Source organism: Numenius arquata, chromosome 15 (assembly GCF_964106895.1).
Source record: "Numenius arquata chromosome 15, bNumArq3.hap1.1, whole genome shotgun sequence".
NCBI classification, from domain to species: domain Eukaryota; kingdom Metazoa; phylum Chordata; class Aves; order Charadriiformes; family Scolopacidae; genus Numenius; species Numenius arquata.
The window spans coordinates 4,918,401-4,931,746 of NC_133590.1; the positions used below are offsets into that span (position 1 = coordinate 4,918,401).

The 13,346-nt window shown below is 40.7% G+C and overlaps 1 protein-coding gene across 1 annotated transcript in view; it reads left to right on the forward strand.

Moving 5' to 3' along the window:
* Window positions 1–13,346, forward strand: part of SORCS3 (sortilin related VPS10 domain containing receptor 3) — a 313,553-nt gene that overhangs the window by 233,929 nt on the left and 66,278 nt on the right. Inside the window, exons 8-9 of the mRNA XM_074159130.1 lie at window positions 9,448–9,537; window positions 12,532–12,711. Of these exons, the coding sequence (XP_074015231.1) occupies window positions 9,448–9,537; window positions 12,532–12,711 (270 nt within the window). The remainder of the gene's footprint in view (window positions 1–9,447; window positions 9,538–12,531; window positions 12,712–13,346) is intronic.

The window sequence follows — 13,346 nt, forward strand, 5'->3', positions numbered from 1 at the left end:
TGGAATGCTGTTGTGCTGCTCTTCTGCAAGGATGTTGCAGAATTGCAGTGCAAAGAAAGAAAATGAGAATGATCCTATACTTGAGAAAAACTTGCCCATGAAAAGATTTTCAAAAGACTGGGACTGGTTACCAGGCAAAGGAGCTAAATAACATAGCACATGATGAAACATGTAAAAGCTAATGAAGAAGGAAGGAAGAAATAGCTACTAAGAGAGAGCAAGAAGAATTCTTATGAATAAAACAGTAGGTGATCACTCTGAATTTATTGATTGACTTTCTATTTGATTGATCAATAGTTATTTAAGGATGCCTAGCACATCACTAAGATTAGATAATTTTGCATAAATTTAGAGAAAATTCTGCCCTCTGTTGTGTGTATAAGTTTTCATTCAGTTCACAAGATTGCTCTGATGTAACCAGGAGGCAGTATCATCATCTTCTCTCGTGGTTAATACTTAAAATAAATACAGCTTGCAAAGCAGGTCATTTATTTGTAAGAAATCCTTGGAATATGTCTGAATTTATTTATGGTACCAAAAAGGAGCTAATTTGATGTCCAACTTTGCCATTAAGGTCAGTGTCAGTTGTGTTCAATGATATGGCTGTGCAGTAGTGGAGCCCATGCTTTCTCTACAGCTGTAACATGCCATTCTCTATAGCTGTATCACACCTTTCCTTATTGATGCCTTTGAGTACTCGCTGCTGAGATAGCATCACTTTCTAAACTTAGGTGCAAAGATAACCTGCAACTGCCTCTAAGCTTTGACTTCCTGACAATTACCTGAACTGCCACAGTATTCTCCTGTGCAGAACCTACGTTATAAGACCCAGGAGTCAGGCATGCCACGACAGATAGTCTTTTGTTTTATGTATGAATCCGGTGTGTTGATATTCTGGAGAATTTCTATGGTAAAAATAAATCACACAGAGAATCCTGGGGAAAATATTTTTTCAAGCAAGTCTTGTATCAGGGTTTCTAATGGAATTGCTCAGGCTGCTGAAAAGAGTCTAACATGCAATAGGCTTTAACGAAAATGGGGATTATTTTTCAGGAAATTCTGTTTTGAGTGAGAAAGCATGGAGAAAAACTTATTTTCCTATAAGTAAAGAAATAACATCAGTGCTACTTTGTTCTTTAAAGACTAAAGAGCATGAATGATCTGTGTATGTTTCCTCGCCAGCAGATGAAACTTTTCCACTGAAAATGCAACAAAGCATGAGCAAATGTTGTCACTTATTGCAGGGAGTGAGGACAATCTGGGCCAAAAAAAGTCTCGGTACAGTGTTGCTTATTTGTGGTGGTATGAGAACTCAAGGAGGTATGAATTCGGCAGCGTGTTCATTGGAAATCGCCTTTGCTCTGGGACAGTGGTTTCTGCAGAAAGCAACATTCTTGTGGACTGACCTACAGCTGCCGTAGGGAGCTAATTATTGCTAAGTTAATGTAGTTGTTCCGTTACCCACAGGTTATGTGCAAGCTGTCTGAGGTGCAGTAGCTCAGTGGTTCTGCTGGGTAGCTGGAGTCCTGCGTTGGACCAGCCTGGCTGCTGGGGGGGACTGATGACATTCCCAGTGCGCTGGTGCAGACCCATGTTAAGGACTGTATTTTCATACTGAATCCTAGGTATCAGGAGAGGGACAATAACAACGATGAAACTCTTCAGAATGTGTGGCATGAAGACCGCTGGCAGTACCGCTGCTATAGCATTGGTGGCCTAAGGATGTGAGACAAAGTTTACAGGGAGAGATAGTATTTTTTTATGGATTGGAATTGATAGAGTTAGAAAAGGGACAGATGAGCTTTTGGGTATACTCATGAGATCCTAAGGGATTTGAGGAGGGATTTGGTCTCTGAAAATTGTTCTTTTTTTCCCCAGCTATATACGTAGGTCTCATAAAGTATGTTTCCTCCCCCTATAAATCTTGTGTTTTCCTTGTGTAAACCCTACAGTGTGTGGCTTTACTCCCAGAGGTCACACCAGTCTAGTTCAGCATCCAGTCAACACTGTCCCCATTCTTCCCTTAACCTTCTGTCTCTGTCAGTGCTTGGAGACCCCCAGGGTAACTTTGGCCTTTTTGATTGGAACTGGCTGTAAGTCAGTGCAGAGATGTGTGGATGCAGGATCAATACCTATCTTGATTGTTTTTTATGTCTTTATTTTTCTCTGGGATGGTGCGGACTCTGCTATCCCAACAGAGCGCAGCTGAAGTCGATCTCAAATGTAGCTCGGGATTTCAGCATGTTGCATAGCAGTGGCAAAGTTACTGGTCAGGGAAGACTCCTCAGAGATTTAGAAGCCAATACCTGGTTTGAATTCGGGCATGATGCTTGTTTTTTCTAGGAGGCCAAATAAATGCATTTGGAGGTGAACACTCTCAGATCTGCCTTTGGCTGGTTGTCTAACCCCATAAGGACAAGGAACGACACCTGCAAGTTTTGATTGAAAAGTGCTGGCTTTTTTCTTCAAATCCTGCTCTGTTTCCACTCTAAATGGGAAGTTCTTTGTGCCGTTAACCAGAGAGGCATACTGAGAGACAGTACATTATCGCTTTCCAAAGCCTTTAAATAGAGGGAACATGGGTGCCCCTTCCCTTCCCCACTCCCGTGGAATAATTTATCAAGGTGTTTAAGTGCAGACTGAAATTCATAAGAGGGTCTCGTCTTTCACCTGGCCCTCCTGCCATTTCTCCTCTTGGGAAGCTTTCTTGGCAGCTTTCTGTGCCATTTCATTTGTGATTCAGTCTCCTGGCAACCCTGGAACTGTACAGCTCTCTCCTGAATCCAGGTTCCTTCAGGTCAGGTTGTGCTGGAACATATGATGGTCTCATGTCCAAAAAGCTAAGCTGCTCTGGTGATTGCCCCTTTTTTTTGAGGTTGATGTGATGAAGGAGGGAAGGAGTCTGAGGGGAGCTGGGAAGAGAATAGGGTGAGTCTTGTCTGTGGTTTATAATCCTCCTGAATGAGATGGGATCTGTGGCATCGGCATTTAGGAGCAGGGGACAGTGATTACTCATAGCTTGCACATGTAGCAGCATGGGAGCATCTGCAGTTCTTAGAGGTGGTGGGAATTCCATGTGGAAAGTGAAAAGTTTAAGTTGAAATGCTCTTCTTTGATCATGTGTCTGGCCCTCTTTCACCCTCTGAAGTAATGTTGCACTTAGGAGACTTTTGCTTAATTCAGAGAGTTGCACAGCAGGGCAGCATCCCTGCTCACTAGCATGAGTGAGAATGAGCAAACCCAGAATTTCTCCAGATGTTGAGTGGTGCAGCTAAGTGGGACTCTTACAATACTCATCTGAATAATTCCTCTGGCTCAGAGGAGCAAACACTTCTGCCAAAATCTGTTGAACAAATTCAGTCGTCTTTTGCATCAGAAAGTCTCCTTTAAACATACGCAGATGTCAGTTTTCACCCACAATCACTGATAGCTTCTTATAGAACCTCTGGATAATATTGCCTTTTGTGGGTGCCTGGAGTCTCATCAGAGTGTGTCCAAAAATTTCAGCTGACGTCATTTGATGGAAAATGGCTATGTTTATGAGAACCTTTTTTTTCAGGCTCAGTAAAAAGAAAAATATTTATTATTTATAGCCTTAGATTTGGGGTGGGGGGACATTTCTCTTTGAGATTTAATAGAGGGGAGAAAAAAGTTCCTAATCCTATAAGCAAAATATGTCTAAGCTTAGCTCAGAGAAGTAGCTTATTGCTATTACTGGTTATAACTGTGGTTGTTTAGGAAAACCTGAAAGTGCTTATGTATATTAGCACATGAGTGTATGTTTCAATTTTATTGGGTATTTAAGGCTAGTCTAAATGAGTATATTTGCTGAATCGAAGTCAATTATCAGGTGAGTAGACTTCAACCAACAGCCACAGCTGAGATTATGCCAATTCATATGGATTCCTGACCTCAGTTATCAAGATGTCAATTTAATAACTTAAATAAGGGGTAAATCTCCCCAGGAATAAAGAAAAGAAAAAGATTTTTATTTTTTTTTAATGTGACACTTCTCAGCAGTGAAACGAGATAAGAGGGGAGAAATTAAACTTTGATTTCCTGGTCTAGAGCCTTCTCTTTATTTTCATAGAAGCTAAATACACCATGTTCAAATATAAATTTCTTTCCTCCATTTTTTAACTTGGAGCCAAAGGTCTTAACAGAAATCAATCCATGCAATTTATTTTTAACTTCACCCTGCTTAGCTACGATTGATTTTTATCTTTGCGATCGATGGTAGAGAAAACGGCTTGGCGGGACAATGGAGCACTCTTCAACTTGTAGGGTTTGGTCTTTGAGTCTTTTATTGAAGAAATCATTAAAAGCTTATTATGAAACTAATAGGATGAAGGCATTTAAATGATGAACATGATTACACCTGTTTTACTGGTGAATAATGCCTGCTACAGCTGATCTCCCCTTGCCCCTATTTAAAATGCTGGACAACGCTCCAGTGGGGGAAATTAATCCATACAGATGAAAGAAAGCACATCCCAGGTGCTAGTTAAAAATCTCTTATAGCAAGACTCTCAGTAAGTAGTTAGCTACTCTCCTATTCACTGCTGGGTGCTTTTCATCCAGTTCTACCACTGCTTCATCTTTGCTATGCCAAATATCAGATTTGGAACTTGAACCTAAATACCTGTTGGTAAAAAATTATTAATGTGTTCCTTTATTTATCTATATTTATTTTGTTTGTAGAGCTTTTTGTGCTGTGCTTTCTTTTATCACTCTCTCCCCTCTCCTCGTGTTCTCTGATTTATCAGCAGTGTCTGTAGCTGAAGATGTGAAGGATTACCTTGGTAGACTCATACATTTCCTCTGAAATCCTTCATAAGGAGATTTAACGTGTACAGTTACGCTCCTCTCTTAAGCTGGTTTCTGTGCATTTGCAGCTCTAACATGGTTCACGTTTTGGTGTAACCATGCACATTTTCTGCAGGAATTGCTTTTGAAACAATTCCAGTATTTTCATGCAAGATTGCTCTGTCCTATGGCTGTGCCATCATAGCTCTGAGGGGAGAGGAAAGAGAACAGGGATTGGGCCAGTATAATAAATGTTCCTTTTTTTTTTAGCAAATTTTCGCTGATGGGTCTGACGCTCTAAAAAGTGGTATGTTTTCAAAACCTGCTGAATTTACCAAGCAGCTCGAGGGTGCTTTGTGCACAGAAACACTAATCTGTATGTCTCTGCAGCATAGAGAGACATATCTCCTCATGCTCGGGCAATTGCATATTGCTTTAATGACTGTGCAGAAGGGGTGATATTAATGAAAACCACATGGAGATAATTCAGACTAGATGGTACCTCTCATGATGTGATTTATGCTCGGGCAGTAGAGAGCCTCAGTACACAGAAATACCTGGAAGATGGTTTGTCCTGGCCATGGTGGATAATCAAGAAGGAAGAACATTACACTAGGCTTGTGCGGATGTGTTCTTCCTCATCTTCTGAATCTCTTGTTAGCATTGGGGTTAGATTTTGGGGGTTAGATTTTGGTGAGGAGGCGCAACTTTTCGATCCTTATGCTGGCAAACTTGTGCAAGGCCTAGACAGTAGCTGGCTCTGAAGAACACCAAAATCCCTTGCTGAAGGGGTGAGTGGAGCAGCCTGCCTGCTTAATGTGTCATTGCTCCTCCATGCTTTAATCCACAATTTGCTTTAGGAGATTTTATGTCCACAAGAAGGAGGAAGGGTAACTAAGGTTACAGCAGCGAGAGGGATGCCAGGGCACCCTGAGGAGGTAGAGAACACAGATCCAGGATGCTGTTACAATACTGATGCAGTGTTTCTTAACTTCTGACTTTTCCAACTCATTTTATGGTACTGGGAAGGAGGGAACTGTACAAGCAAAGGAAGTCACCCCAGGAAGAAAGTGGGGGGTTTATTGCATATAACATCAAAAGAGTTACAATTAACAAGTAAGTTTAAAATTTGGTTTTGTAATGGACTGAATCGCCATTTACTATGCTTGAAGTGGGAGGTAAATTACAGGAACCACAAAGGTCTAAATATGTCTGGTCGTTGTGGGTTGATCTGTGCTATTGCCAATTCTCTTTTGCTTTGAACATTATCAACAGTGTAAAAAGTAGATGACCTGCTCCAATAACTGTGCAGGACAAGCGATAGTTAATGTTGTAAACCATCTAGGCTGATAAATTATGTAGAAAAGAGCCCTCTGTTCTCTTTTAACCATTAGTTTAGGAAGTGTCTGCTATTTGCACGCTGTCACTGTTTCTTCACCAAGACTGTGCTGCTAATATATGCTATTTTATTGTCAGCATCCGTGCATGTTCCTTTAGGCTTTCTGCGAGGTCTTTGAGCAGCAGGAGGCAGGTGGGGTCTTGCTTAGCCCAGGTTCATTTCGGAGATTTAGTATTTCCATATTTCTTGCAGCAATACCTGCCTTACATTGCAAATTGAGTCCCAGCATCAGCTAGCCAGGAAGGTGAGAAGGAAGCCTGGTACACTGTGGTCTGCAGTTCCTGACATCATCTAGGGTGTATTTGTGTTCTGGGACTTCCTAACTCATTTTGCTTGCTTTCCAAACTCTTTTTGTATGTTTTTTTGGTTAAGTAGAACATCTGTCTAAATGGGAAAAAAAAAAAGAAAGGAAGAAAGAAAAAAAGAAAAAGAAAAACTGTTCTTAAGAATCATATTAAATCATTAACATGAGGAATGACTTCGTGTGTTTCTAGGCACCTCACAGAAATTATTGAGATGAATGGATTCCAAGGCAAATTTTCTATAATTCTCTGCATCCTTGTTCTTAAATATTTGTATCTTCTGTGTTTGATAAGCTGTGTCCTATTGCAGATCAGGACAGGGAATGAGCCAGCATACTGAAACTTTCAGGGCTTTTAAAGAGAAACTTCTCATGTTTCTCTTAAGTGTCAACTGATGTGAGAACAGACTTTTCTCTTGTAACAAAATGTGGAAGTATTAAGAAAGGTAGCAGATCGTGAATGGAGGGAGGAAGAAAGAACACGGGTTAGGAAAGACAGATGTGTTTAATGACAAACACATTTGTCCAAAGGAATAATTTCCACTGGCCAGAAGCCCAATTAAACACATAAAATAGAAATCCAGAAAAACAGATTAATGAGCCAGTCATTAACAAAGGAGGAGGAAAAAGACAAACCCAGCTAATTCTGTACTGAGCATGACAGATGAGCTCACAGCAAATAATTGGGTGACATTCATCAAATGTGAACTAAAAGGAGGCATTAGAGGGCAAAACACTATCATAATCCCTGGGATTTACAGTGTTGGAGAATTTGCTCATAGGAAAAGTAAAAGTTCATCAAAATAAATTAAGTTGGGCCTTCCAAAATTCATTCTCTGCCACAGTGCTTGCCAAAACTTTATTGAATGCTTGATCATTTTTTGGAACTGTTATAACCGTGCATGTAAATCATGCAAAGATGAGGTCCTGGCTGGGAAAAGCTCCACACAACTCTTGCCAGCAGGGTTGTGGGTGGCTTCATATTAACTGGCTCAGAAAGACCACAGACCACAAACATTTCTATTTCTAAACCTTTGTCAAGGTGACCTAGTCCAGGTAGAGGACCGAAAGAGAGTTTGTCTAATGCATAGTGAACTTGAACAGTGTTTGAAACCTTACCTTTCTGCCTTAAAAAACAAACAAGCAAATAAAAAATCCAAAACAAAAAAAAACCCCAACCCTCCAGGTACCATCTTGCGGTGGCATAAAGCCAAAAAACTATGTAGAATCTTTTGAGTTGACTTGGAGTAGATCCTGTCTTGGCACAAAGGGGGGAGTTTAATCACCCCTTGATATTTCTGTCACTCTATTCTCATGTGATTAACTTGAAGATTGTTGGACTGTTCCCAATGTTAATTAGTCATCACAGTATTTAGAAATTGTGTAAATATTCATGTCTTAATCTTAAAGACTAGTTGATGACCATGTCTCAGCCCATCAGAAGAGGTGGATATTGAACCCAGGGTCTTTACCAAGTAGTCACTGCACACATTCGGTCCTATCAGGACTCTGCTACAAATAATGATCTGATGCTGAAATCGGGAGAGGTGTAAAATGAGTTCGTGTGGCAGAGTTACGTTATTTGAGAATTTGAATTTTGCACTAGAGGTCAGAAATATCACCAAGAGAAGAGGGGATATTTAAAGATTCCCTGTGATATTTAGGTAATATGACCTAGAAGTGTGGAATCCTTTGGGCAATGCTTGTCTTAGCGTAGAAGCCTGTCCTATTTCTAAATCTTCCTTTATTTCCAGTTCTTCAATAGAAAAGCCTTATCTGAGTTGATTAGTTATCAAATTTCATGGCCAGTAATATCGGGTCCTTTGAATGACTAGCTTCTCTAGGGAATAAAGCCGCTATCTAGAGGTAATATCATTACTGAGAATATAATTGATGCTATAGCAATATTCCATGTATGCTTATTCTGAAATATCACTGTCAGATCAAAGGGAATGTATCTAGGAGAGAATCTAGGACCTTTCTGTTAGCTTTATTCGAAACTTAAGAAGCCAACAAATGACATTCCATATAATAGAGAAGTGCTTTTTGTATTGTTTTATCTTAAAACCTGGAAGACTGCCAAAACAGCAGAATATAGGAAATTCACTGATGTAAGCCTTGTTGTAGCCAGGCCTGAAATGGTGCCAGAAGGAACACCCACAGCAAGAGTAAGTGACTAGTGACAGGTTTAAAATCCCATATTTTACAAATTATCAGGGCTAGATCTTATTGATGCATGGCATTTATGTGTAGCCTTTACAGCTTGTTCAGTCCATAAAACTGCAGATTTGGATGTCTATCAGTTCCCCTCAGCATCCTCTTCCAGAGACAGTATGATTTCAGAGAAACGAGTTTTATAGCGGCAAGGAGCATCTACAAACTGAGCTCCAACTTTCCGAGAGCACATTCATTGCATTTACTGTTTGCATGAAAGGGTGCTGGTGTGGATCTCTCCAGTTAGTCACTGTAAAAGGTTGTTGGAAGACAACCTCAAGTGACTTATAGTGCAAACAGACAAGGCTGAGAAGCAGCAGCGAAAAAAAAAAAAGAGGTGTTATCTCCTTCTTACAGGAGAGGAACAGAAGCACAGAGACTTTAAATGTCTTGCCTAAGGTAGTTATGATGGAACCACGTGATGGAACCAGATCATCTTCTTTCTTCCACTCAAGACCTTAAACTTTTCTCAGATGTTTTTCCTCAGATGTTAAAATCCTGCTGGATTTGAAGCATGAGACAGAATGGAAAGTTCAATAGCACATTTTTAAATAATGTTCCAACTCTCTCAAGTCTGGCATTTCTTTGGAGTTATACAGATGCTTTTAGGGACAACTGTGCAGGTCATAGAAAAGATATCTGAAAGAAAGGTTGTCAGACCCTCTTAGAGGCGTCAGCATGGGTGTCTTGGAAGGATCATCATTCACTTTCTTTGGTGTTTCCACAGGTGACAACTGGTGGAAGAGCAAATTACTATGTGTCATACAGACGGGAGCCTTTCGCACAGATTAAATTGCCCAAATACTCTCTTCCGAAGGTGAGTACACCGTTTATGAACACAGACATGTAATATCTTGAATAGCCCAGCCCACCCAGTGGTGAAGCACATCAGTTCGTTCCTCTCTGGGGAGTTCCATTTGTTGTGCTACTTGAATGATCTTTCTTAAATACAGATTTGGCATCTTTACCCTTCCCTGCCTTTGATTAGTGAGGATTTTAGGGAGAAGAGTTTTTTTTTTTTTTCCTTTGTAAAGAGCAAATGGGAATGAACAAGTACCTCAGAAAATAGAGCTCAAACCAACTTCTCCTTGATTAGTCTTCTATGAACTTTCCCCAGTCCTACTCTGTTCTCTATTAATGATTTCTCTGTAAACCTGGCTGTGACACTGAGGGTCCTGGACGATGGTTAGGATGCTGAGCATTACTGCAGTCTCCATACAATCAGAGAAGCACAGGGTATAGCAGCTCCACTGTCCCCATTCTGTGGCTGGACTTTGCCAAGAAGTCATGGAAGTGGAGTAGGCTCCCTAAAAATTGTGCCTTATTGATACTTTGGACACACAGAACCACTGTGTGATGCTGCTTAGGAGATGACTGAGATGGCCTAAGATTAACACTGGCTGACAGCGCTGGGAGCTGAGGGAAGTTAGTACTTCTCATACAACTGTGCCTGGATTTATCTTCTTAGGCTTTAGCTTTCTATCAGATCAAACAGTGCAAGGCTCAGCAAGGAGAACATGTCGCTGGAATTATGCTCAAATTCCATAGTGTAGTCATTTTTTGGGATTGCTCAGAAGAGAAGGGACCAGACTTTCCATTGCCTTGGCTGGCTACAAGTTTCTGGGTAGCCTGATGGGGAGCTGAGATCACTGCTGCTCTTCGGAGCCTCAGAGTGGCTGTTGGGGGTACTGTCATCGAGGGCTCATAATCAACAGTAATGGCCTTCCCTTCCTTCCACAAGTGAAAATTTTGGTGGGATAATTGTAAGATAGTTGGCTAGATTTGCTTTGTGGGCTGGATCTACCCTTCTGATGGACTATGGGATATCTGCTGTCTAGCAGATACGGCATATTTGCTTTAATTTTTATGTGAAAAGTTAATAGCTGTGAGAAATTTGCATCTCGAATTCCCAGTATTGCACCTCAACTTCTTCCCATTTGGGTTGATCCACAGTGTATTGACAGCACAGTTGTAGTTTCTTTTGTTTGCCGTTCCATGGTGGTGGTGTGGGTTTCAGAATGTCTGACCACACACCAGTTTTTGTAAATCCTGCTGCCATTTTTCAGGAGAAAAACATTATTTATGGTCTCACCTTATGGATTGGCCTTGAAATCTACCCCTCATTAAAAAGTCAAGTGGATAGAGAGAATGACTGCCCTAAGATTGTCCTGCTTTACTGACTGATGCTGTCACAGGTTGCTGGCCTGTTATAAGACAGATTTGGTGGTGGCCTTAGTTTGGAATTGGTTCATAGTATAAAATCAGGGATACTTTTGTCATTTAAAAATTGAAAGTACTTTAAAGGTAGGTGTCATGGCAAAGTCTTCTAGCCATGTAAAAGAGGCTTGTTTATGCTGCCTTTTGTCCCTAGAACAGTTTTGCTGTACAGAAATAACTATCCTGTCAGCTGTAGATTAATGAACTCTGCTGGATTTGTACATATGTGAAGCTGGCAATAGGGTAATGCAATTTTTCCACTGCAACTGGTCAAAACAGATTGAAGTCATTGGGTGTTTTGCTTTATTTTCACACTGCTGGAATAGGTTGGGTATGTACTTAATCTTTACGGAATTAGAGCTGTTGGACAAGAACAAACTTCCTGATTTAATCTTCCTTCATTGAGGGAAATGGCAAATGTCCCACCAATTGCACTCACTGGTACAGAATCAGACCCTCAAATGTTGGTTTTTTTCCTCCCCATCCCATGCTGATAGGCTATGTTAGGTCTATTAGAAATACCCCCATCTAATCAACCCCAACTTTTCATCCAGATACCTCACACAGAAGATTAAGTTGGCTTCTAGGCAGGATGGGGATATTGAGCTGATTTTCCCTCAGATATTATTCCCAAAAATCAGGGCACTCCGTCCTTTGGGAGACTTCCAGAATTATGGTTTCTTGATGCAGAAACAGTGCAAGAAATTAATCAAGGCTCCTTGGCACCCTGGGGAAATTTTAAATAGATGATACAAATAGATAAATGAAGTCCCACATAACCACAGTGATTTTGCTTCTAGCTGAACCAGTGTTAGTTTGTTCAACAATGGTGGCAAGGATGAAGTGCTTCAATACTCATTACCACCCTGGAAATCATTTCCATGAATGTGCTTTAAAAGAATACTGAGAAAATGCACTGTCAAATCTCTTTGGTATTAAAACTAAATAGGAAAACCGTCGCTGGACCTTCATATCTTAGTCAGCAGCAGTAATCCAACAATGGGTAGTGGGTGGATTTTTTGATATCCTGTACATAGCCGGGACAATAGATCTCAGACAAACTCTCAATAGAAAATTTGTTATTAAAAATCACTACCAGCATTAGCTCAAACTGATCCCTGTACCTATACCAATGAACTCCCAGTTTTTTTGAAACTGGTTCCTTACCAGTTGGAAGCACAAGACCAGTAGTTCAGCATGTGGATGGAAATTGTCACTGCTTTAAGCCTGGTGCTACACCATGCTTAGTGACTATGAGGACTCCAGACCCCAAAGTTGTGAATCTTCCATGAGTGATAAAACTGACTTTCAAATTTATAAATAAAAAATGAATCTGGATGAAATTCCTTGAAGCTACCAAAAATGAAGAAAGCAAAAACCCTTTGCCCAGCTGGTGATCATTAAAAAAAAATGAAATGCAGAAAAGTCACAATGGTGGTAATTTATTGGCTCGCTCTAACAGAAAATTGTTTAACATACCTATAATTCATGCTCCATCTCCATTCTTTCATAAGTCATGGTAATTACTACATGTCCCAAAGGGCAAAGAAATACAGAGATCCTCAGTAATAGGCCTTTTGTCTTCTTTTAACAGGACATGCATATTATCAGCACAGATGAGAATCAGGTGTTTGCAGCTGTACAAGAGTGGAACCAGAACGATACGTACAACCTGTATATCTCGGACACCCGAGGGGTGTACTTCACCCTGGCCTTGGAAAACGTGAAAAGCAGTCGAGGACTGGAGGGAAATATCATCATTGACCTTTATGAGGTATGTAGTAAAGGTCACCCTATAAAGAACAGCAACTGCCTGCTAGTTCAAGCGAGTGTAAATCCCTTACCAGCCTTGCAGGATCTTAATTTGTTTTTGGATCAGCCCAGAGTCATTTACTGGATTTGATGCTGAGCAGACTCATGTTGGAATAGATGCAGCGCATTCTGCTATAGGTGTGACAACTGGTTGCTTTCAAGTCAATGACTGGTTAGCTGTGTGGCATTCCAAAAGGGCATTCCATTATCCCTCTCAGCCTAATGTAGACGTCTAGAGAAGGATTCAAAATACTGTTTTTCCCCTTGAATAGATTGAGACACCTGCTCAAAGGTAGGGAATATGGATTCCACCTTTGTGAGCTCTGAGCAATTTATGAATACAAGCAAAAGTTTATAGGTGCCATTTGCCCACGGATAATGCCGATCAAGATTTTCACAGACTCGTTCAAAGGGCAGTGTCACTCAGGGGGCTTTAGGGTAGAAGGGTTTGCATCCTGGCTGTTGCCACGAAGTTGCAGATTTGCAGCAAGTTCCTTCTTCTTGTCTCACTTTCACAGCTGTGCAACAGAGACCAGACTCAACAAAAAATCTTGGGCACGTTTTGACAGGACAGTATTCTGCTGGAATGTGTTCTGC